The 26,928-nt window shown below is 43.2% G+C and overlaps 1 protein-coding gene across 2 annotated transcripts in view; it reads left to right on the forward strand.

The window, feature by feature from the left end:
• CSF2RB (colony stimulating factor 2 receptor beta common subunit) overlaps positions 1-26,928 on the forward strand; it is a 97,476-nt gene that overhangs the window by 19,920 nt on the left and 50,628 nt on the right. For both annotated transcript variants that reach the window (XM_030210124.1, XM_030210116.1), the window contains exons 4-6: positions 21,087-21,256; positions 21,494-21,651; positions 22,445-22,613. In XM_030210124.1, coding sequence (XP_030065984.1) covers positions 21,087-21,256; positions 21,494-21,651; positions 22,445-22,613 — 497 coding nt within the window. The remainder of the gene's footprint in view (positions 1-21,086; positions 21,257-21,493; positions 21,652-22,444; positions 22,614-26,928) is intronic.

Genomic DNA, 26,928 nt, shown 5'->3' on the forward strand with positions numbered 1-26,928 from the left:
GTGTGCGTCGTCGGGGACGGGGCCTCTCAGGCGCATCCTGAGGTGGGATGCGCCTAAGGAGAAGCCCCGCCCCCGACAATGCACGCTGGCAGAAGGCTATCAGAATCGCTGGTGCGGTCCTGGAGGGAGAACGGCGCTTCAAGGACTAAAATTAAACAGACCACGCGGATGGGGAGAGCCAGCAGAAGAGGCAGGAAAAGATGGCTTGGGTTGGGGCTTGTTAGGGTGGGCACTGGGCGGGCCTGAAGGAAAAGTGGCTGGGCCTGGGCCCGTCCAGGCCCACTCGTGGCTACGCCCCTGCCCTGAAGTCCTCACAAATTGATCCACTGGACCAGCAGGAAGGGGACAGCAACCCCTCACTCCTTAATCCCACCAGTGGACACCTGCTCAATCACAGCACTTTTTTAAAACTGGACGTGACAAGTACCAGGGCTAAATACAGGTGTTCATCTTTTTAAACTTGGACATCCCTTCCCTTGTGACCAGAGTTGGATACAAGGCTGTGTAACAGTTTCAGGTATTTTGGACATTCTTTATAAAGCAACATGCAGATCTGAGGAGTAGCTTAATGATTAATGCAGTTGAGACCAAAGGGATCCAGGTTCAAATCCCACCTCAGCTCTTTTTTTTTTCTAAATTGTGAGCCCTCCTGAATATAAAAGACCTGCAAGCCTGAAAGCTATTGAAATGGTGTGCATTCAGGTTCTGTACGTATTTTTCTGTTACTTGAAGGCTCAGAATTAAAAATAAATCACAGATAGTTCAAGTGAGACAACAGTAGTTTGAACTATATCAAGGGGTCTTCAGGTCCATGTTATGTAATACCAAAAGTCTTTTTGAAAAAGTATGTGTTCAGAGCTGCCTTAAAATTCATAAAAGGAGAGCTCAACATAAAGATCCAGGGCTATGAGGTTCCACTGAGTAAGGGCAATCACAGAAGAGCGGTGGATCTTTCTCGGTGTGAATAAATCTGCAAATGAGAAGGAATAGTAAGTAGATGTTGGTTGGAGGAACACAAAGAGTGAGCCAGCACATAAGGAAATGATCTAAATAGAAACTGTGGGACTCCAGAATGGAGAATCTGATGTTAATGCTAGAACCTTGAATGTGATATGAAAATGTATAGGAAGCCAATGTTCGGATCTCAGGAGAGGGAGGACCACACTATCATATATCTTAGCCCCATGAATAAGCTTAACTGTGGTATTTTGGATTAGTTATAGATGATACTTCAGATGACAAGGCTGAGCCCTATGGAACCCCTCTATGTACAATCATCCAAATAGAATAGTCACTATCAACTCTAACTTCCTGAATTCCATTTGTAAAAAAGGACTGGAACCCCCTAAAGGCTGTATCCATGATCCCAATCTCTAATAACCTTTTTACCAGTAACATATAGTTGACAGTATCAAAGTCTGCAGAAATATCAAGCAAAACCAGCAGAAATAAGGCTCCTGTATCAAATCTCTTCCTGACCATGTCAACAGTGCACAGAAATCTACAATGTTTTGATCCCAAGCTGCTTCCCAGACCCGAACTAAAAATTGTCCATTATCTCATGCTCTTCTACAATTTAAATAAAAGTTAAAACTACTTTTTCAACCACTTTTGCCAAAAAGGGTAAAGATGAAACTGACCTAAAATAAAGAGGTTTCAATAGGTCCAGCCTCTGGGTTTTCAACAATGGACAAATGCATACTCCCCTCAATATTCAAAAACATTTAACCAGCCAAGATCAGCACCTGACCGGTTAAATACCCCCTAACTGGCTATCCACAAATTTTCAGCGAGATATGCCCAGCCATGACCAGTTAAAAATTTGTGGTTAGCAGTTAGCAAATAGCCAGTTATATCATGCAATATAACCGGCTATCCCCCAATTTGCAGTTCACATTTGGTGGCCATAATTGGCTGCATGAATACCAGGCCTATCTTCGACCAGTTCAAACTTAGGGCCTGTTTTACTAAGCGGCAGTAAGCCCAACACGGGCTTACCGCTTGCTAAACAGGAAGTACCACCGGGCTACCGCAGCAGCCCGGTGGTACATCCCACCCCTAGTGTGCCGTCATATCCAGAATTACAAAAATATATTTATTTTTGTAGTGCCGGGGTGTACCCAGTGGTAATTGGGCAGTGCTGTGCACTGCTTAGTTACCACCGGGTTAGCATGGGAGCCCTTCAGTAAGGGCTCCCTCTGAAATGGCCATATGGCAAGTGCTTTACTTGCCGCATGGCCATTTCCTGCAGGAAAGTAAGATTTCCCTTTTACCCACTTCGGTAAAAGGGGCCTCGGCACACGTGAAAAACGCATGCCTACACCAGCACAAGGCCCCCTTTTGCCGCAGCTTGGTAAAAGGTGCCCTAAACTGGCCAGTTAAGTTTGAACCGGCCAAAAATAAACCAGGTATTCAATGTAGGTTACCAGAAATAGGCTAGCATTGAATATCCGGGCTCAGTGCCGACCACAGAAGTTAGCTGGGCTAACTCCTGCGGTCTGAATATTGAGCCCGCTGTCTTTAATTGACTAGGTAAATTACCTTTCGTCAGTGATTTATTAACTATCATCGTAATCACCTCGACAATGTTGTGACTCAATTTAAATATCCTTGTGGGACTGACATTTAGTGGTGGTCATGAATCATTTGGTGTTCCTTTCACTATTTCAATCTGATTCACAGAAACCTCTGAAAATATGTCACAACCAGTACCTGCTAATGGTTCAACTTGCGCATTCTTTGTGAGATCTTTGGGCTTGATCTCCCTATGCCTCCTCTCCTGCATCACGAGCATCCAGTATGGGCCTTTCTCCCTCTTGCTATCTGTACTGAGTGCCACCCTCCTGGTGGTAAGATTTTTTAGGCTTAATTACCCCTCCTGCCCCTTGTCACACTTTAATTTATACCATCAGAAATCCTAAATAACAATTATTCTTCACTACCATATTTACAAAGATTACACACTGAAAGAACACATCTTATAGAGACAATTTAGTAGACACTTTAAGTGCTTAGTAGATAGGACAAGGCTTTTATTGTGTGGTAAACATCTTATTGCACTTTATTACATCAAACCTGATGGGTGTGAGGAAACCTTTAAAGATATCAGAACTTTCTTATCTTGTTTTTCATGTTGGTTGCCAGTTTTAACCCTTGACACTTCTGTTTGACAGCTCATGAATAAAGCACAGATAGTATTAACTTCACAGCCCTTCTTCCTAATCTTTTGCTATTTATGACATCTCGAGAACCTGAATTCTGGGAGGGAGGAAGCCAGGTTCATCCCGAGGGCCGTGCAAGTGTTGTGGCCGCACAGGATTCAAGGGAGATAGGGACACAAAAACATTCAACCAAAACAATACCCACTCTGAATGTTTGCCCTTCTTACATGAAGAACATCACTCAAATGACGGAAAAAAAGACCTCAGATGCCTTGCTTCAGGCAAATAATTTTTTCTTGTTTTATATACAACCCTTTACTTGTTGCTAGGGATGCAATATCTTACATAGGTCTAAAAACCTCCAGTTAGCTTTTATATGTATTTTAAAATTATTTTCCTTTTTAACCTCCAAAACACGTACATAAAAATAATTTAATTGAAATAATCACTTATCGAACAAGAAAACTAGTGGGACCACTGTGTTACCCAATAGGCTTCATCAGGGGTTCAATGCATACACAATTCTGTTGTATGCAAATGCTTCTTGAACCGCCACAAACAGATTCAATACAGCTGAATTCATGCCGCCATTATTGGCTTACACATTTGGCGCACAATGTCAGGTCTTTCATATAGCTTGCTTTTCCTTGCTGTTCAAAAACAAATCAAAGCAACAACAAAAAACCCCCAAAGCAAACCATTACCATCCATCATTAAAAATGTAGAAGCAAAAATTTATATCTTACTTACACCTATGAGCTGCATTCACTTTCTGCTAGCTTCCTAAAAGCAAAATGGCTCACGAATGTAAATGGAACGCTGTGCTGATTGAATCGACCAATTAGAACCATCAGTTCTTCTGATGTCACTGTGGTGGAATCGCTAATCAACATAAAATATAAAGAATGCTCAAATAATACACATATATAAAACATCTTAGAACAAGGCATTCCATTCTGTACAGTGATTTAAGCCATGCAGCTCTACAGTTTTTTTTATTGAAGTATCCAACTTTTTTCATGTTGTCTTAGTCTCTTTCCCCAATCTCCTCCCTTGTTTGGGGGTTTCCAATGAATCTCAAAATATTCTAACTGCAGAAAAGTATTTAAAAATTCAATACAATGGGATGACAACGGTTCATCCAGCTTCTTTTGTTTTGTTTTTTTAAAACTGGATCTAATGTTTGTTTATGTTTGTCTTTAACACTCTGATAGTCTGTCCAACATAAAGTTTATTGCAGGACATCTAATCACATAAGCTATATGAGCAGATTTTCAGGTTGTAAACCATCTTAACTTGTAAGTCTTACTGTCCTCCAGTTAGTGAACTGTTTATCTGTAATATTACATCACAAGTCTTACAGGTAATATATTTATAATGCCCTGATAATAACTTTATTTTAAAATAAATATCATCCAAGTACCCTCATGAATTTAAATTGTAAAACGAGCCCTTTGCTTGTCTCTTAAAATTTGAAAAATTGAACCAAATCTTTCTATATCTTAATAACTGTACATAAGATAAATTCCTCTTTAAGCTGATAGGATAACAGCTATGATACTCCTAATAATGTTTCTGTCTGTGGGTTTGATAAAACTTTGGTCTGAAATGAATTATCTGTGTTTATCACTAGTCCTTAATATATATATCATTGATGTATCTATGCCATTTGTGGATATTGTCACTGAAAGATTAACTAACAATCCATTCTGCTTCAAATTTAGACATGTTCAAAGTTGCAGTGGTGCAGAAGTAGCACCCATGGCTACCCCCAAAGGTCTGAAAATAAATCTGATCGTGGAACATAAATATTTTAAGGCCGATTTTGTCAACTTTAACAAAAAATCTGTTGGCACAAAATAAGGCTTCATCTTGTGGAATGGACATAATACAGTAGCATAGTGCATGACAGAAGATAAAGACTCATATGGTCCATCCAGTCTGCCAAATAAGGTGTCCACAGTCGCACTCACCACTCTGTGAGGGCTACAGCCACCCATGCTTAAACACTAATTGGCAAGTCTCCACCATGCCAACCACATATAGGCAGCCAAACATGTCTTGGTTAAAACATGATGGCTATAGAAGTGGTGTACACTCAGGTACAGTAGGTATATTGCTCTTCCAGGAGGGCTCACAAGGATTTAATATCTAAAGTTACCATAAAAAAGGGGTGAATTGTTCAGCTATCTTTGAAATATTTAAAAAATGCGTTGTATCTTTGACATGGGAAAAACTTTGGCTCACCTCAGAACTCAAAAAATAATCAACAAACGTAGAAAGAGGCTCCAATAAGAAGCCTTTTGCAGACATAATGGGGCATCCAAGAGGTTTATCAGATTGTTTGTATATTTTGGGCAAAGTATATAATTCAGGAAATATTGGTTTTTTTTCCAAATTTAGAGATTTGTAATCCTTCATAGATAAAAAAAAAAAATTGAATCTAGGTCTTTCTTTGTGAGCTTCACAATCTAAGACTGTAAACATCTAGTAGGATCCAGAGATAACATTTATATGCGTTATCACTTAATTGCCCTCAAACTTGTTTATAAACACAAATGTCCTCTATAACCACTATGCCCTCTTTGTCTGTCTTCTTAATCGTTTTGATGTTGTCCTTTTTAAGGTGACTGTCTGTCGATTGTCTTTCCTCTTTTATCAAGTTATCAAGAGTTCTTCTTTTTTCAGTCATCATTGATCTACCTCTTTCAACACTGCTTGCTTAAATATGCTAATTATTGGAGCTATGAGTCCAGGAGGTGTCCTATCTGTACCCTTCTCCACCACCGCTAACTCCAGACTCCGCCCCTTCTGCCTCGCCTCACCTTATGCCTGGAACAGACTTCCTGAGCCCATACGCCGTGCGCCCTCCCTGCCCATTTTCAAGTCCTTACTCAAGGCCCATCTCTTCTCCCTTGCTTTTGGCGCCTAACCACCTTCCCCATTCCAGATACATACACTGACTACATAGCTTATTACCTTTAGATTGTAAGCTCTCTTGAGCAGGGACTGTCCTTCCCCTTGTCTAAACTTGTACAGCGCTGCGTAACCCTGGCAGCGCTATAGAAATGCTAAGTAGTAGTAGTAGGTGTCCATGTGGATTTGGACTGCATTATAGAATTATCCCTCGTTGAAGGTTTGACTCCAAAATATACCCTAAGTTGTAGATTTCTTGAAAACTTTTCTAGATCCACTTGAAATTGAAAAATATCAAACTGGCAGATGGGTGCAAAGGTGAGCCCTAAATTTTGCTCTAATTTCAGCCAAACGTAGGAGCATAGGTGTTCAGCTGAAAACTCATCTTAGGATCTTAAAGTGGTAGAAAGTCAAAAAGATTTTAACAGTCTGAAAATGCCCAGTTAGCACCTAAACCAGAACCAGCTATTTTGAAGGCATTTTTGGGGTGGAGTCAGCACTTAGCTGGCTAAGTGCATGAAATCGGGTACTTAGGGGCCTTTTAACTAAGCCGTGTAGGTGCCTATCCAGCTTATAATCGAACGAGAAAAACGCCCAAGTTCCGACCTAAATCGGGAGATGGACGTTTATCTCACAAAAATGAATAAAGCGGTATAATCGAAAGCCGATTTTTGGGCGTTTTCAACTGCACTCCGTCGCGGATGCGGACAAAGTTTATGGGGGCGTGTCAGAGGTGTGGCGAAGGCGGAACTGGGGCGTGGTTATCTGCCGAACAGAGATGGGCGCATTTCACAGATAATGGGACAAAAGTATGCGTTTTTAGCTAGAATTTAGGGCACTTTTCCTGGACCCTGTTTTTTCACGAATAAGGCCCCAAAAAGTGCCCTAAATGACCAGATGACCACTGGAGGGAATCGGGGATGACCTCCCCTGACTCCCCCAGTGGTCATAAACCCCCTCCCACCTCAAAAAATGATGTTTCACAACTTTTTATTTTGACCCTCAAATGTCATACCCACCTCCCTGGCAGCAGTATGTAGGTCCCTGGAGCAGTTGTTAGGGGGTGCAGTGGACTTCAGGCAGGTGGACCCAGGCCCATCCCCCCCCTACCTGTTACAATTGTGCTGCTTAATGCTTAGTCGTCCAACCCCCCCCGAACCCACTGTACCCACATGTAGGTGCCCCCCTTCACTCCTTAGGGCTATAGTAATGGTGTAGACTTGTGGGCAGTGGGTTTTGAGGGGGATTTGGGGGGCTCTACACACAAGGGAAGGGTGCTATGCACCTGGGAGCTCTTTTACCTTTTGTTCTATTTTTGTAAAAGTGCCCCCTAGGGTGCCTGGTTGGTGTCCTGGCATGTTAGGGGGACCAGTGCACTACGACTCCTGGCCCCTCCCACGAACAAATGCCTTGGATTTATTCGTTTTTGAGCTGGGCGATTTCATTGTCCATTATCGCTGAAAAGCAAAAACGCCCAGCTCATAACTTGGCGAATAAAACATGGACGTCTAATTTTTTCGAAAATACGCTTGGGTCCGCCCCTTCACGGACCCGTTCTCGGAGATAAACGCCCATGGAGATAGGCGTTTCTGTTCGATTATGCCCCTCCATGTGCACCCAACATGCATCAATTTTGACTTACTATCCGGCTACCGCATGGCCCTTGTGGTAATTTCATTTTTGACGTATGTCTGCTATGTGGGCTGGAAAATATTTTTATTTTCTGTCGCGCAGGCCGTAATCGTCATTCTAAGCACGTAGACCATTACCGCCCGGATACCATGTGAGACCTTACCACTAGGTCAATGGCTGGCGGTAAGGTCTTAGACCCAAAATGGACATGCGGCAATTTTCATTTTGCCACACATCTATTTTCGACAAAAAGTTTTAAAAAGCATTTTTTACAGGTGCGTTGAAAAATGATTCTGCGCGCACCCAAAACACGTGTCTGCACTACTGCAGGCCAATTTTCAACGCACTTTTGTAAAAGGGCCCCTTAAGTGGCTAGGATAACCACATACATAGGGCCACATATGCGGTTCACCATAGCCGCTTAAGTGCTGAATATTGTACTTAAAATGGCTATGTTTTTGCTGCCTGTATATATCCAGAAATTCAATGCTGGAACCTGGACATAACGCTGAGCGCCACCAGCTCGGAAAAGAGACAGCTGAAGGGGGATATGATTAATGTCTACAAAATCTTGAGTGGTGTAGAACGGGTAAAAGTCAATCAATATTTCACTCTTTCAAAAAGTACAAAGACCAGGGGACACTCAATGAAATTACATTGAAATACTTTTAAAACAAATAGGAGGAAATATTTTTCACTCAAAGAATAGTTAAGCTCTGGAACTTGTTGCCAGAGGATGTGGTAACAGCGATTAGCGTATCTGGGTTTAAAAATGTTTTGGTCAAGTTCCTGGAGGAAGAGTTAATAATCTGTTATTGAGACAGACATGGGGGAAACCACTGCTTGCCCTGGGACTGGTAGCATGGAATGTTGTTACTAATTGGGTTTCTGCCAGGTACTTGTGACCTGGATTGGCCACAGTTGGAACCATTGGTCTGACCCAGTATGGCTATTCTTATGTTATGTTCTTACCCCTATAAATTTAGGCCTGCCATTCATTGGCCTAGATTTATGAGCCTAGCACTGAAAATCAGTGCTAAACTCCTAACTTCTTTTCCCCGCTCTAAATCTGCACCTGTTACCACCCATTTTTTATGCACATACAATTTATGTTTAATGAAATTTTGAGTAAAACGTTATGCACTCAGCCCTAGAATATTTTCAAACAAGCCACTTTATAGGCATAACTTTCAAAGTTAGAAGCATAAATCCTTTGAATATCGGGTCCAGAGGCTTTCAACCTGGACATGTTAGAAGAAATATTTCAGCCAATCCTGGGCTGTGATCTATGAGTCACAGCAGCTGTTTTAGCATTGGGACATTTAAGCCTAAATTCAGTAAATGGCACTCAAAAATCGGTACTGAAAAAAAATCTGCACTCAGTGCTACTCCTAATGAATACTCAGAGATGAGCACCCATTATAGAATAGCATTCAGTGCTGATTTCAGTGCCAAAATTTGGCTGCCAAAGACATATGCATGCTGAAACTAGGTGTAATTCCTAGCACCCAATTCGGTCATACCTCCCTGACAAGGGCTTAGTTTGACTGTTTCATTTGGGAGGGCAAAGTGGGGTGGGGCATATTAGCATATTCATTTGCATATATATATATATATATATATATATACACACACACACACACAAATGAATATGCTAATATGGAGGAAGGAAAGAAGGGAAAAAGAGCTGCCTTTTTTTGGGAATAACCATAATGAATATGTATGAGATATCAAGCCAGCTCTTTTTCCCTTCTTCTGTTTTATGCAGTGTCTTCTTTCCCTTTGATATTTTTTCACTCACCATGTCCACCATCCTCCTGTGTCCTTATGCGTCCTGCCTACCATCTGTAGCCCTGTTCCTATCCTTCCTCCAGTTTCAGCATCTGCCCTCAAAGTGTTCTGATCCAGCCCTTAAATTCAGCAGTTTCCCCTCCATCTATATTCAGCATTTCTCCTCACTCCCCTCCCCTCCATTCATGTGCATCTACTTCCTGTCTTCCCTCCCCTCCATCCATGTCCAGCATTTCTCCTCTCCCTTCTCCTCCATCCATGTGCATCTCCTTCCTTTGTCTTTCCTTCCCTCCATACTTGTCCAACATTTCTCCTCTCTTCCCTGCCCTTCACTCCATCCATGTCCATCATTTCTCCTCTCTTTCCTCCCCTTCATCCATGTGCATCTCCTTCCTGTCTTCCCTCCATCCATCCATCCATGTCCAGCAACTCTCCATTCTCCCCTGCCCTCTCCTCCATCCATCCATATCCAGCAAATTTCCTCTCTCCCCTGCCTCCTCCATCCATCCATCCATCCATCCATCCATGTCCAGCAATTCTCCTCTCTCCGCTGCCCATCCTGTTTCTTTCCATCCCCTTCCCCCTTCTATCCAGTGTCTCCCCCTCTCTTGCCCCCTTCGCAGCATCTCCCATCTCTCTCTCTCTCATTCCTTTCCATCGTGTTCTCTTCCACCTTCCATTCAGCATCTCCCCCTCTTTCTCTCCCCTTTGCCGGATCTTCCATCTCTCTCTCATTCCTTTCCATCCAGCATCTCCCCTTCATCCCTCCATCGAACATCTCTGCCTCACCCCTCCATCAATGTCCTCCCTCACTCCCTTTCCCTGCCTCACCTGTCCTCTCACTCACTCTCTCTACCCCCCCCCCCCCCAAGCAAGGTTAGGGACATAGGCACCAAACTACTAGCTGCTGCTATGGCAGCCAGGAGGAACCGCAAGTTTATGTGCTTTAACCTGCCCTTTCCTGCCTCTCTCTCACTCACTCTCTCCATCAGCCCCACACCCGACGCTGCTACAAAACAAAATAAAAACGTCCATGCTCTTCCCTTTCCTTCCCTGCCTCTCGCTCGCTCACTCACTCCCCCTCCCTGGCAAAACATAATGCAAACGTGCGCGGGGCCGTACTCCTGCTGTGCGCGCCCCTGCCGGTTTTCCTCATTTCTCCGGAAACAGGAACTTATATTATGAGGCAAGTGAGGGAGAAGGAGGGAGGCTGGCAGCGGTTCGCGCAGCAGGAGTACGGCCCCATGCACGTTTGCATTATGCTTTGCCAGGGAGGGGGAGGGAGTGAGTGAGTGAGCGAGAGGCAGGGAAGGAAAGAGAAGAGCATGGAAGTTCATGGTTCCTCCAGGCTGCCATAGCAGCAGCCGGGAGAAAAGAAGATAGTGGTGGGTTAGTCCAAGGAGGTTTGGGTAGGAGCAGCTCATTTGGGGGGGGGCACTGCCCCCTTCACCTCCCCCCCCAACTACGCCCATGCTCCCTGGTGTTCTATAACACTGTGAACAAATTTTAAGAATGCCCCTGACAAGCCCTTACACCTCCCATGGCCACGCCCCCTTTTGGGTTGTGCACTATGGGATTTGGGTGCACATTGTTATAGAATAGCAATCAGTAAATTGGTGCTGATTAGCACCCAATTATTGGCACTAATTGGCTCCTTAACCAATTTAATTGGGCGCACATCTTAGATTGGGGCCCAAATATTGGTGGCCAATTTTGGGCGCCATAGATAGAATTTGGGAGTTAATGACTGTTTTTGAAAGGAAGTTGAAAAGAATGAAGAAATAACAATCTTGGAATGGCTCAGAATGAACTTACTATTGTCATGACTATGCAGCATGTTGCAAGCAACGAATTATGACCCTTTGTTGTCTCCAGAGAAGAAAGCATAGAGTAATTTCCTGGCATAACTTATCTTATAGAGCAGAACAAAAGAGGTTAAATTCCTTCATAGCTTTCCCAGCTTTCACCCTCCAAGGGAGCATTTAGCCTGTTGTCCTCAGACATCTATGCGTAAATTTTCAATAAAGGGCTGAAACACAAAGGTGGTGGCCACGGCCAGAAGGATGCTAGGCTACATAGACAGGGGTATAACCAGCAGAAGAAAGGAGGTGTTGATGCCCCTGTACAAGTCGTTGGTGAGGCCCCACTTGTACTACTGTGTCCAGTTTTGGAGGCCTTATCTCGCTAAGGATGTAAAAAGGCTTGAGTAAGTTCAGAGTAAAGTAACAAAAATGGTAGGGGGTTTACGTAGCAAGACGTATGTGGAGAGACCTAAACATGTATACCTCGGAGGAAAGGAGAAACAGGGATGATATGATACAGATGTTCAAATATTTGAAAGGTATTAATCTGAAAACAAAGACAGGAAGGTGGTAGAACTAGAGGGTATGAATTGAAGTTGAAAGGAGGCCGACTTAGAAATAATGTCAGGAAGTACTTTTTCACTGAGAAGGTGGTAGATACCTGGGATGCCCTCCCACAGGAATTGATAGAGATGAAAACTGTAACGGAATTCAAAAATGCATGGGACAAACACAAAGGAATCCTGTTTAGAAGGATCAGATCCAGGTTAGGCAGGTTAATTCTATTTTTACTGACAGAAAAGTTGATTGAGAACATAAGATGTAAATTATCATAAAGGTTCAAGCTCCATATCCTGTTTCCAACAGTGGCCAATTCAGATCACAAGTACCTGACAGGATCTCAAAGAGTACATATATTCCATACCACATACCCTCAGGGATAAGCAATGGCTTTCCCTTAAGTTTACCTGATTAATAACAGTTTATGGACTTTTCCTTCAGGAACTTGTCAAAACACTTTTGAAATCCGGCTATGCTAATTGCTTTTGCCAGGTTAAATCTTTGAAAATATACCCCATGAAGTTTAATGGAATAAAAACATACCCACACCCCCTTCCTACTTGCCTCTGTTCCAGACATATGAATCAGGACCATGACATATTTACAGTATTTCACAAATATACAGTCTGAATAACATCAAGATAAATTGGGAAGCCTGGAGAATGTGGTAATAGCAGTTGGCGTATCTGGGTTTAAAAAAGGTTTGGACAAGTTCCTGGAGGAAAAGTCCATAGTCTGCTATTGAGACAGACATGGAGAAGCCACTGCTTGCCCTAGGATTGGTATCATGTTATGTTGCTGCAATTTGCTGCAATTTGGGATTCTGTCAGGTACTTATGACCTGGATTGGCCACTGTTGGAAGCAGGATACTGGACTAGATGAACCATTGGTCTGACCCAGTATGGTTATTTTTGTGTTTTTATGTTCTTAAAGGTGATGAAACTTAGAAAAGAGGATGCGAAAGCCAGAGGAAGGGGATTTAACATATGGAAGGTGTGGATATTAGAATCACACTTTTACAGTGATTTTGTTTTCCTGATGAATGGACCCCTCTTTCTATCTTTTACATACCTCTCATATGAGAAAGGACAGAAAGAAGCAGAGAGAGGGTACACATGAAGAAGAAACAGAAACAATGCTAGAGACAGATCAGTTGTACTAAGCAGCTGAGAATTAAAACCACATCATACAAAGCAGCCTCCCTTTTCCTGATTCTGAACTCAGACTCCTGATATCATCTGGAAACATCTGGTTCCTTTGAAAAAGGGGAAGAAAGTAGCCTGGCTTGTTGATAAGAAGGTCAGTTAGAGATCTCTGTTTTGACTGTGTGCTTTAATGATATCAGTTAGAGGAAGATATGCATGTCTGTGTTTGTCAGGATTCCCAAACTCAAAAGTAGGGGTGGCTTGGGAATTCCCAGAAGGTGAAGCAGGAAGAATGGCTTAGAGGCTGAAGGGAGGGTGTGTTTGGAATACAAGGAGCAGGACTTTGTACCAGCCTGGAAGTTGAAACTGAAAGATAGCAATCAGATCTCCCCCATAATTTAAAGCACTTAGACTTACAAAGTTACATAGAAACCGATGGAACTTTGTAAGTCCAGGTGCTTTGAAAATGAGCCCCTAATTTGTCTCATTGGGGAGAGCTGAGTGAATCTGTTTGTGCTGGTCATTTCAGGCTCTGCTTTATGCTGATGTGAACAAATTGTGGTCCAGTCCTGTGTGGGTCTTGGTAATTTGTGGGCCTTAGCTACTGTAATGGCTATTTGTCCTTTGGTGAGCCCTATTGATTGGTAGCTGGGCTTTGAGGATTGAGATGGATGCTGCTTAAGGGATGGGTTTTCAGGGGTCTCTGAGTGCCTGAAATGCAGAGCACTTCATACATTTATTGGCAAGTGGTGAATGCATAACTTGCATATCCATGTATCTTTAAAGCTTATGGATCAGATTCTATATATGGCGCCTAAAAAAATCCACGCAGTAAAGATTTCCACCTAAGCGTATTCTATAAGTGACGCCTAGATTTAGGCGCAGTATATAGGATATGCCTAGGTAAAAATCACAGCACCTAAAACTACGTGCATCCATTTACACCAACAAAAATGTGGCATAAATCTCAGCACATGGAATTACGCGCATGGGGCCATATTCTATAATAGTGTGCGCAAATTTTGGAACGCCCGTGAAGCGCCCATTTCCTTCCCCTTTTTACCTGTAGGCACAGTGCATTACAGAATATGCTTAGGGATTTGTGCATGTAAATTCTAATTATTGATAATTAGTGCTCATTATTGCTCATTAAGTGCTGTTATCAACACTGATTAGCTTGTTAAGCCAATTAAGTTACATGTGCTGTTACAGAATCTGCTTGGATTTCAGCATGGAACTCCAAGCGCGCTATACAGAATCCAGAAGTATGGGACCCTTTTACAGAACGATGGTAAGCCCAACGCAGGCTTGCCGCTTGCTCTCCAAGGACTACCGCCAGCCCAACACAGCCAACGGTGGTAGTCCTGCCCCGAGCGCACATCATTTCCAGGGGAAAAAAAAAATCCCCGGAAATGGCTTGAGCAGCGATAACCTGCCAGTAATCGGGCCTGGTTATAGTGCAGGAGCCCTTATCACCAACTAAATGGGTGGCAGCAGTGGTGTGCTGGCGCCAGCTCACACCGACTCGCTAGAGCCAGTTGTTAAATTTTTTAACATTTTGCGAGCCGGTTGTTATGCAGGGCAAGCTGGCTCCGGTAAACGAGGTAAGCATGGCAGGAGGGCGCCACAAGCCATGCTTACCCCGTTTACCTCACCTCCACTGCAGCACCTCCCCAAATGTGCCGCGAAAAACGTCCGTTCAAGTGTGCCACACAAGTCGTGCTCCGATGAACAGCTGAACTGCACTCTGAACAGTTGAGCCGGGTTCCGATGGAAATGAGGAGCTGTGGTAAACCGCGGTAAAGGCTCAGTGGCGTAACTAGGGGGGGGGGGGGGTGCAGGGGGAGCACTCGCTCCCTCAAACAGATTTTTTAAAAAATGGCGCCTATACCTTTTTGAACCAGCGGGGCCGGACATTTTTTTAAATGTGCGCTTTCTCCCCTCCCTTTTCTTCCCACCATTCCACAGCAAGCCTCCCTCACCAAGCCCAACGCCACTCTCTGTTCTCCTTCTCCCCTCCGGCCTCCCCGACTATCAAGGCTACTTACTTTGTTTAGCACCTGAAGCAGCCCCTGCAGCAATAACAAGCAGACTGACTGACTGAGAAGACTGGCGTTGGATCCTTCCTTCTCTGCGCTTGCCGTGGCGTCACGTGATTCACAAATCCCACCCTCGTGCAAACAGGAAGAAGTGTGTGTCCGAGCTAGAGCAGCGCAGGACGCAGTACAGGGAAGGATCGCTGCAGGGGCTGCAAATGAAGCAGGTTTGACGGTCCCGGGGGGAGGGAAGAAACCGGTGCTGGACTCGGGAGGGGAGAGAGGGGGAAAAGAAATCGGTGCTGGACTCAGGTGGGGGGTGGAGAGAGAGAGTATACAGTGGTGTTGGACTTGGAGAGGGGAGAGAGAGGGGAAACAGAAAGCGGTGCTGGACTCAGGAATGGGAGGGGGGGTTGAAGGCAAGGAGGTTAGATAAAGCAGGTGATGGAGGCTATCAAGAGTTTTGGCCCAAAACAACAGTAAAATCTATAGAAAACAATAACAAATAGATTATTAGAGAGGAGGGTTGCTGGACATGGGTGGATGGAGGGGAGGGCAGGGGTGAGAGGTGGGTTGCTGGACATGGATGGAGGAGAGGGAAGGGAGAGAGAAGAAATGCTGGACATGGATGGAGGGGAGGAAAGAGTGAGGAAGGAGATGAGATGAGGGAAAAGGAAGAGAGGAGAAAAACTGCACATGGATGAAGAAAATAGGCAAAAACTGGATCCACTGGACAGTCTGTGGAGGACCCAGCTTTTACTTATGGATGTAGGGCAAGAAATGAAGAAGAAAGGCGGAAAGTAAAGAAATAAATGGAAAGGAAGCCCTGGAAACAGAGTTAAGAGGATAGATAGCAGCAGAATCAGATACTGGGCCAGCATGATCAGAAAAACAAAGTCACCAGACAACAAAGGTAGAAAAAATAATTTTATTTTCATTATAGTGTTTGGAATATGTCCACTTTGAGAATCAGGTGCTCAACATTGAAAGTTTATATTTATTTACTTATTTATGACATTTTATCCCACATTAAACATGAATTAGATTGGAACCTGGGATCATTTCATTTTTTTTCCTGGAGTAATGCATTGCCCCCCCCCCCCCCCCAGGCTCTCTCCCCGGCTATAGCCAGCTCTGCAATTTGGGGGGGGGGGGGGGGGCGCAGAGGTGGACCAGGGAGAAAGCCTGTTGTTAAACATTTACCAGCACACCACTGGGTGGCAGTAAGGGCTCCCTGCCGCATGGCAACATCGTATTTAGGCACCATTTTATAAAATAGCATGTAGCCTAAATATTGGCATTTATGCATGTATATAAATACACATACCTGCCAGTATTCTTGGAACCTCTAACTGTTACCATATACCTTATAGAATTACATCCTAAGTTGGTAATTCTATATGGATTCACATAGAATTAGGTGGCCAGAATGCATGTAAATGCTGTATTCTAATCACATACATGTATATGTGGACACATTTGTGTATAAATGATAATTTCCCAGCCATGTACTACTCTATAAGTGTGCAACAATATTCAATGATACATACTTTGCAAGTGGGGTGGAGTTTATTTATTTATTTATTTATTTATTTGTTACATTTGTATCTCACGTTTCCCCACATATTTGTAGGCTCAATGTGGCTTACAAAGTACTGGAGAGGCGTTTGCAGACTCCGGTGAGAACAAATACAAAGTGATGTTTAGGCAGAGCATTGGCAAGCCACACACTTATGTATATATTTAATAGAATCATATGATACATGCATATTTTGTAATCTAGTAGTGAGCATTTACACCAGGAGAGCTCCAAACTTGAAAAGCCCTGCTGAGGGAGTAACCAATTTTTGGTTAGCATCACTCCACCAAGACCTGTACATGGGGAATTGCAATGCAGTCAGAGACCAAAAAAAATATGATATAAAGATACAAAAATATTCCCCATTGTACTGGGTTTCACAGGCTTTTGCCTATACCTGTTACATATTATGACCTCCAGAAAGAAGCTCTCTCTGATGCTATGCAAATACTATGGTGAGCATTAGCAGTATATTTGAGAAACTGAGATCATATACCTTATATTCTAGCTTAGAAGTGAAGTTCATTACTGTCACGATATACGTAAAACTAACTTATTTGGAAACATTGCATTTGGGTGATCAATTAATGGGGTGAATGTCAAGCTTCGACTAGCATTTAGTTTATGACCCAAAGCAAGCAGAAAAAGGAAACCTTTCACTTGACTCAGTGGAAGATAGACCAAAAGCCAGATCTGTCCTGGCTCACCTCAATCAACTCATCGTGTAATTAAACTCTGGAATTTGTTGCCAGAGAATGTGGTAAAGGCGGTTAGCTTAGCAGAGTTTTAAAAAGTTTTGGACGACTTCCTAAAGGAAAAGTCCATAGACCGTTATTGAATGGACTTAGGGAAAATCCACTGTTTCTGGGATAAGCAGTATAAAATGTTTTATACTTTTTTGGGATCTTGCCAGGTATATTTTGACCTGGATTGGCCACTGTTGGAAACAGGATGCTGGGCTTGATGGACCTTTGGTCTTTCCCAGTATGGCAATATTTATGTACTATCCTATATTCAGCACTGCATACATCTAGTAGCGCTATTATGTCTAGTAGCACTATAGAAATGATAAGTAGTAGTATTAGTATACCTGCAAATACTCAGTGCTACAGAACTACCCTTATAATCAACATAGACCTGTAGTATTTCACCTTGGTTTGTGTCTACCTGTAATCAAAAGCATTTCCAGAAGGCAAATTGGGATGACTTTACAGATTCTGCTGAGCAAAGTGTGGTATAATTATGACTTGCATTATCTCAGTATAGTGGCAGCCATTTTGAAATGGGAGCCATGATGGAAAGGAGCAAGTTGGGATTACCTCTGCCCTTTCTTTGCTAGACGACCACCAGGTATCAGAAAGGTGAGGGCCTACATGGGGTAAGGGAATCATTATTGGGGGGCCTGGTTCTCTTTTGGGGATGGGGAGAGGGAGGGAGGAGGAATCAAAGGCTAGGGGATGCCCTGATGTTCTCTGGGGGAGGGAGAAGGGAACCAGAATTCGAGGGCAATATCAGATCTGGCCAGATACACCTATGTGAATCCCAGTGGATATTCAACTGGAATCTGCACAAGTTCCATCTGCAATGGCATGACCAGTCTTACCCAAATAATCAATGCCAGTGCCCAGACACAGCCCAGCACTGAATATCCAGGGCTAATTTAGCTGGCAAAATCGCTGACCACCACCAGCTGAATATTGACTACTATACTGTAAGATAGGTGATGAACCTGAAAAGGGGATCCAGACATTATTAAATAAAAAAAACCTATTGTAGTTATTAAGAGAGTTTGCTTTAGATGATGAAATTCTATCTCTAAGGTGAGAGGGGACAGTAGGGGTGGGTGAAAAAAGAAACATTCCAAAACGTAAACACCAATCTTTGGAGTTTTCTCTGCAACTACACACTAGGGGTTAAATTCTATAAATGGTGCCCAAATTTAGTTGCTGAGAAAAATGCACACTAAATGCTATCAGCACGCTTTGTAGAATAGCTCTTAGAGCAGATTCCAATGCACAACTTTGGTCTAAAGGACACTTGCCTGCTGAAACCTGGTGTAAATCTTGGCATACAAGTTGGGCATGTAAACCTAGTATTGTATAACACTGTGCCTAAATATTGGGAACTCCTCTGATCCACCCATGCCCCTCCCATGGCCACGCCCCCTCTGCGGGTTGAGCTTGAGACACTTTGGGTGTGCAGCTTTATAGAATAGCACATAGGCAATACCTACATAAATTCAAATTTGTACCTATTAAGTATGTTACTATGAATGTTTGAAAGCATGTTTTGAGTGGAGGAGTGCCCTAGTGGTTAAAGCACCGGTTTTGAAATCCAGAGGTGGCCAGTTCAAATCCCACTGCTGCTCCTTGTGATCTTGGGCAAATCACCTAACCCTCCATTATCTCAGGTACAAACTTACATTGTGAGCCCTCCTGGGACAGCGAAATGTCCAGTGTACCTGAATATAACTCACCTTGAGCTACTACTGAAAAAGGTGTGAGCAAAATCTAAATAAATAAGTATGCCAATAATTGGTTGTTAGCACCCAATTGACTAATTACTTTACTTGCACATCTGGACTCCATACCCAAATTTAGATGCCCAACTTTGGGCAACCTATATAGAATTCAGGGGTAGAAGGGCAATTTTATAACTGGGTGTTTCTATGTACACCCCCCTTATATGTGTAAAATTACAGAATACTACCTCTTAATGCAGATAAATGGCATAGTAGAAAGTGCAAAGGGATATATATATGGATGGAGCATAGGCGGGACATAGGCGTGTCTCCCACTTACACATATAAGTTATTTGTGTCTCTGCCATTTTTAGGAGACCCCATTTATGCCAGGTTTATGACTGATGTAACTGTGGGCATGTAATGTAAGATGCACTCTTACTGGGTTGCACTAGCGTTCTAGAATGGAATGGGCACCAAGGATTTTTTTTTTGTGTGTCGGGGGGGGGGGGGGGGGGGGGGTTAGGAGGGCTGGAGATCCACTAGACCTGTAGCCCCCCCTGTCCCCTTGTATTGGGAGGGCCAGGGGGCTGGAGGTCCAGTGGATCTCCAGCCCCCCATGTCACTGTCCAGAGAAGTGTGGGGGCCTGAGGGGGGACTAGACCACCAAGGCCTTGCTTTTGAGGGGGTTCAGGAGGTCCCATGGACCTCCCACTCCTGTATTTGGCAGGTTTGAGCTATTGATAGCCTGGACCTGTCAAACAAGTATAGAGGGATTGTGCCTGAGCGCATGCCCAGGCACAATCCTCCCACACTTTCCCCCAATGATCAACACTAATAATGTGCCTAAATTTGCATGTTATTACCATTGATCATTGGGGAGTTAATTCCCCACGCTGTACCGGTGCTATTTTTTGGGTGCTGTTTCAGAACAGCACGGAGAATTGATCATCGGGCTAACAGCACGGAGAATTGATCATCGGGGCCTGAATGCTCAGATGTCAATATAGAATTGTATTTCATCATGTGGCCTCAGAACACCTACATGGAGGTGTTCAGTTAGAGAATGCATGTCTGCTACTGAATGTTATCTTGGAAGAATGCCAATCACTGTGCTGGAACCTAGAGAGTGCATGATTTGGACATAATCTGGAAGGGTGTGCACTGAAATCACTTATAGGTGTTCCCAGTGCTTGGAGTTACTATAACTAGGGTTACCATATGTCCGGGCATGTCTGGGCAACCAGACGGGTTTTGCCAATCTGCCCGTTTGTCCGGATTTCTGGGCAAACGAGCAGGCTGGTGGGCGGGCCGCCCTATAGGACGGCCCACCCGCCAGCCAGCCTGCCTGTTTGTCCAGAAATCCAGACAAACGGGCAGATTGCTAGCCTCCCCTCCCCTTACTTACTAGTGCCCTGGTGGTCTAGTGACCTCTTCCGCCTTCGGAACAGGAAAGAGCCCCCTCTTTCCTGCCCAGAGCGCTGCCCTACATGCATCCTTCCTGTTTCTGATCCTCGGAGCCGATTCAAAAAGGCCGCCGAGAGTTGAAGTGACCTCGCGAGTCTTCAACTCTCGGCGGCCATTTTGACTCAGTGCCGAGGATCAGAAACAGGAAGGATGCATGCAAGGCAGCGCTCCGGGCAGGAAAGAGGGGGCTCTTTTCTGCCCCGAAAAGGTCACTAGACCATCAGAGCAGTAGTAAGGTAAGGGGAGGGGGTGACAGGGAGGGGGGGGGCGACGAGGTATGTGACAGGGGGAGGGGAAAATGTGACAGGGGTGGAGTGAGGGTGTGACAGGGGCGGGGCAGGGTGTGTGGTGGGGCGGGGCATGTGTCCTCCTTTTGGGGGGACAAAATATGGTAACCCTAACTATAACTGAGCATGTAGTACTGGTGAAATGTTGAATGCACCAGAGGTGTGACTTCTACAAGTGCAAGAGTGACCTGCCAAATGAAGAGGAAGCTGCATTCTGACTCTGGGTTTCTATTTCCTTCAAACATAGGAAGAAAGAAACATGCAGCATGATGGAGCCAAGATTAAATGACTCAGATCATGTGGAATGGACGTGCTGGAGACACCAAGAAGACTTTGTCATAGCCATGCATGATATTTACACATTCCTTCCAGACCGAGAATTGAATACCAGTATTCAAATCAGTTTATCACAGAACAGTGAGTACTGGTTTGTCTCTTACACACTGTTCCACAACAGTAATCACATATTTATCACTCTCTGCCCTAGAGCAGTGTGTATGCCTGTAACTATCACTACTTTAATTTCCAAAAGCACTGAATTGAACATTCTGCTCTATATGAAAGATCTGAAGACTTCAGGCACACCCTGTGAATGAAGTTACGTATAATAATAAGTACAGATATTATTAAATGTCTCATCCACTTTAATTTCAGTACAACCCCTTCCACCTCTGAAGCCCAGAATTGAGAGACTAAACACCAGTGATTTCTTGCTGATGTGGGAGTCATCTTATGACATGAATCACAGATATTTGATGACTGACAAGATGCAGTATGAAGTGGCCTACAAAAGAATCTGGGAACCCTGGGAGGTGAGACTCAGAGTCAGAAGAGGGAGGGAACAGAGATAACAACAAAGATTGAGGAGAAAATGAAAACTCTGAGAAGGGGAATGGGAATGCTACAGGGACTAAGAATTCTAGGAGAAGATAACACAGATAAAGAAGAGATTGAAAACTCTGGGAAGAAAGAATAGAGATAAGGGTTGAAATGAGAATGTAGGTGGAGAGAACAGAGATATAGGAGAAAATGGAAAGTAAGAGCAAAGATATAGGGGCTTTATTGAAAACTGATTTTTCTTCCATGTAGTTTCTATAGAATAAATCGTTATTGAATAAGGCTCAAATTAGGTTCCAGGCAGCCAGAAAAAAAAAAAGAGGTTGGACCACCTCGGGAGACAATGAAACTGTAAAAAGATGAATGTTTCTACACTGTAGTTCTTGGGTGATATGATCCACAGATTGTGTCCCAGTTGGAAAATATTCATCTGAGACCACTAAGCAATTGAATGTGGAAGCTATGGGTAAGGTTCATTATGTATGTATGCAAGTACCAGCTTTCTCATTGGCTGGTCCGCTGAGTTAAAATAGATTATCAGGATGCTTGTGTTTGTGCGGAGAGAAGGTGTAGTTTAAAACAGGTGCTATTAATGGAAGCCTTCCTTTGAAGGAGGCTCATTTTTGCTGGTTTTTAGTTCTGTACTGTTGTTTTAAGATGGGGCATGTGTGAGTGTCTTTTTACAATTGTGATTTTGTTAATTATGTGTGTTTTATTGTAAACAACAGGATAAACATTTTTTAAATAAATAAACTATTCTGCTTGCAGATGGCCTTGCTGCTGTTAGTCTCCAATATGTCACAATGTATCTTTAAAAACAGTGCGTTGATACCAGGCAACTATGTGGCCCGTATCCGAGCAAAGCCTATAGAAGACAGCAAATTCATGGGTCACTGGAGTGAATGGAGTACTGAAGTGCGTTGGGTAGTTCAAGCAGGTAATTGCATTAGAAGAAAGCCAAGAAGTTATTTCTCATTGAATCTAATAGTTTATTTGGTCACAGAACCAATCACACTATTGGTACATACTGACCATTAACCCATAGAGGGGAGTTTTTTAAGAGACCTTTACATATGTAAAACACATTAATAATGTTACATATGTAAATGTCTCAAACAATTAGGTCATGCCTAAAAGTATGCATATTGTAAGCTGATGCATACTTGTACAGCAGGTGTGCCCAGGGACACAGTTTGGGGAGAATTGGAGGGTGAAATCACAATTTACTCGAGATATTACAAAATGTGTGCAGTCACGTGAATTGTACTTGCAGATATCTACACCTTCTCTTAAGCTGCATTAATAACATACCTTTAGTCTAGGCATGATATCTGTAGGGTTTGTGCTAGTGTTTTATAAAGCCAGATGGCACCTAGGGTATCTTTATATATTATGTACAGAACAGGCATCTACTTGCCCAATTATCCTAGGCACTCTGTTATGAAGCTGCTCTTATACTGTTTCGACTGAGTTGACTTTAATGCTACAAACCTTAGAAGCATAATTGTATTTGCAGGGTTTCACCAAACATCTGGAGGTGTAACATTCAACCCGTAGCTGCAGCAGTTTTTAAGCCGCTGACAGCAGAGGGCAGAACTGAGCCCAGATATTCAATGCCAGCTAGACGTTAACCACATACTGGTCCATATTCAAATCAGTGCATGTTTTATTTATTTATTTATTTATTGCATTTGTATCCCACATTTTCCCACCTCTTTGCGGGCTCAGTGTGGCTTACAATAAGATATGAATAGTAGAAATACATTTGTAACAACTTGAATATGGAATACATTGTGCAGAGTTGTGTGAGACATGCGATTATCATTAGGAATATAACAATGGGACATCAACATGGAAACATTAGGAGGAGACAGTGGGACAATTGATTACAGGATGAGGGATCTGAAGTGGATGTATGTTGCATTGATGAACAGTGAGTATGGACTCTATGTGTTTTGGTTCTTTCCGTAAGTTTGTTCAAACAGGTGCGTCTTCAGTAGTTTTCGGAAGGAAGCTTGTTCGTTAATCATTCTTAGGTTGCGCGGTAGTGTATTCCAGGCCTGCGTGCTCATGTGGGAAAAGGTTGACGCGTGTAGCGTCTTGTATTTCAGGCCCTTGCAAGTGGGGAAGTGGAGGTTGAAGTATGTTCGGGATGACCTTTTAGCGTTTCTGGGTGGTAGGTCTATTAGATCAGACATGTACGCTGGGGCTTCGCCGTAGATGATTTTATGGACTAGTGTGCAAACTTTGAAAGTAACGCGTTCCTTAAGTGGAAGCCAATGTAATTTCTCTCGTAGTGGTTTCGCCCTTTCGTATCTTGGTTTTCCGAGGATGAGCCTGGCTGCTGTGTTCTGGGCTGTTTGAAGTTTCCTCATTATTTGCTCTTTGCAGCCTGCGTATAGTGAGTTGCAGTAATCCAGGTGGCTGAGGACGAGGGATTGCACTAGGCTGCGGAAGACGAATCTTGGGAAGAATGGTCTTATCCTTTTCAATTTCCACATGCCGTAGAACATCTTCTTGGTTGTATTGTTTGCGTGGGTTTCGAGTGTTAGGTGGCGGTCGATGGTGACTCCAAGGATTTTTAGTGTTTCTGAGACTGGGAGGTTTAGGGTTGGTGTGTTTATAGCGCTGAATTCATTTGTGTTGTATTGGGAGGTGAGTATCAGGCATCGGGTTTTTTCTGCGTTTAATTTCAGGCGGAATGCGTCTGCCCATGTGTTCATGATGTGTAGACTTTGATTGATTTCGTTGGAGATTTCTTTGGTGTCTTGTTTGAATGGGATGTATATTGTTACATCATTGGCGTATATATACGGGTTGAGCTTATGGTTTGATAAGAGTTTTGCTAAAGGGATCATCATTAGGTTGAAAATGGTTGTTGAAAGAGGTGATCCTTGTGGGACTCCACATACAGGTGTCCATGCCTTGGACGTGGTTGAATTAGATGTGACTTGATACGAACGTAGGGTTAGGAACCCCTTGAACCAGTTCAGGACATTTCCTCCTATGCCAAAATGTTCAAGTATGTGTAGCAGGATTCCATGATCTACCATGTCGAAGGCACTTGACATGTCAAATTGTAGGAGGAGTATATTGTTGCCAGTTGCGATGATTTGTTTGAATTTGGTCATAAGGGTGATTAATACTGTTTCTGTGCTATGATTCGATCGGAATCCTGATTGGGCGTCATGCAGTATTGAGTGTTTATCTAGGTAGTTTGTGAGCTGTTTAGTTACCATACCTTCAGTTAACTTGGTTATTAGTGGTATAGATGCTATTGGCCTGTAGTTGGTTATTTCGCTCGTGTTTTTCTTTGTATCTTTAGGAATAGGGGTGAGCAAGATTTTTCCTTTTTCTTTTGGGAAGAGTCCATTTTGTAGCATGTAGTTTATGTGGTTTGTTAGGTCTATTATGAATTTCTGGGGAGCGGATTTCATGAGGCTGTTTGGACATATGTCTAGTTTGCAGTTGGATTTAGCATATCTTTTAAGAGTTTTAGAGATGAGGTCTTCTGGCAGTTGTTCAAATTCGGTCCAGGTTCTGTCTGCTGGGAATATTCCTTCTTCTGGATCTAGGCAGTCTAGAAGAGTGGTGTATTCTGTAGGGCTGGTGGGTATCTTGTGCCGTAGTAGTATAATTTTCTCCTTGAAGTATGTCGCTAGGTTGTCGACACTTGGTGTATCTTTGTCGTTGGTTGTAACTGGTGAGGTGTCTAATAGTTTGTTCACGAGGTTGAAGAGTTTATGTGTGTCTTTGTAGTTTGGTCCTATTAATGTTTTGTAGTGAAGTCTTTTTGTCTGTTTTATGGTATATTTGTATTTTCTCCGAAGTAGTTTCCAGTCATTTAGTGTTTGTTCGTCTCTCTTTTTGTTCCAGGCTCGTTCTAGTCTCCTGACTTGTGTTTTTAGTTTTTTCAGCTCTTCGGTGAACCATGGATTTGCGTTTTTCCTGTGTGTTGTTCTGGTTTGGACTGGGGCGATTTTGTCTAATGTTGTTGTGCTTATGTCATCCCATTCTTGGAGGAATTGGATGGTGTCAGCGTTTGTAGTCCATTCGTTCTGGTAGATCTGTTGCCAGAATGTTGAGGGGTCTATTTTCCCTCTCGTTGTGTAGGTTGTTCGCTCATGTTTATTATTCGTGTTTAGTTGTGTTTTTTGCCAGCAGAGAGTGACATTTGCTCTATGGTGGTCTGACCATGGTGTTGGTGTCCATCTTGTATTAGCGAGTATAATAGTTGAGTCCGGTTCTAATGTTTCCGTTATGATATCTAGTGTGTGTCCTTTTTTGTGAGTTGGTTGTATGTTGGGTGTTTGCAGATCCCAGAGTTTTAGGAATTCTTTGAATTCTCTTGTACTTGGTAGGGTGTCATCTTCTAGGTGTAGGTTGATGTCGCCTAGTATGAGGATGTTTGAGGCTGATACGCAGGAATTCGAAATGAAATCCAAGAGTTGTGTTTGGGCGTCTTGCCATTTACCTGGTGGCCTGTAGAATAGGATTGTGTTGATGTGTCCTATTAGGCTTGAATGGTTGATTCTAGTCGATGCAATTTCAAGTTGTGGTGAGATGGATTCGCCCATGATTGTGAGAGTGTATTCAGGTTTGTATATGATAGCTATTCCGCCTCCTCTTTTTTTTCCATTTCTTGTCCAGTGCGTGATTTTGTATTTTGGTGGGCACGTTTGGAGGATTGCGGGGTCTGTGGGACTATGGAACCAGGTTTCTGTGATGAATAGGAGGTCTAGTTTGTCTGTGATGATCCAGTCTAGTAAGTCTGCTGAGTTGCTTACTGCTGATCTTGCATTGATGTATCCTAGTTGGATTAAGTGGTAGGGTTCCAAAGTGGGGTGTGATGTGTTTATTTTTATTAGTTGTCTGTTTCTTCGGTAGTTGGGTTTGTTGTTGTCGTTGTTTTCCTCATTTTGTTGGTGGTGTTCATATCCGGTGATTATTCCAGTTGGTTGGTTGTTGTGTCTTTGATTTGGTAGGTTGCTTAAAGGTTGTGCATAGGATAGGTGAGGTGTAGTTGGGTTGTTATAGTTCTTGTTTTGGGCGTGCATTATGTGTATGTGAGTATTATGTGATTTGTGAGTAGTGGGGTAGTTATTGTCAAGGTTGTAGGTTGTGTTTGCGTGTATGAGTATAATGAGACACTGGATGGTCAGGAGTGTGTTGCTGGTGATCATGTCTATGTATTGGGCACTGTGGCAAATATGCTTCTGGTGTAAATTTAAGTGAGGTACAAAAGTTACAAT

The sequence above is a fragment of the Microcaecilia unicolor genome, chromosome 1, assembly GCF_901765095.1.
Source record: "Microcaecilia unicolor chromosome 1, aMicUni1.1, whole genome shotgun sequence".
Lineage (NCBI taxonomy): Eukaryota > Metazoa > Chordata > Amphibia > Gymnophiona > Siphonopidae > Microcaecilia > Microcaecilia unicolor.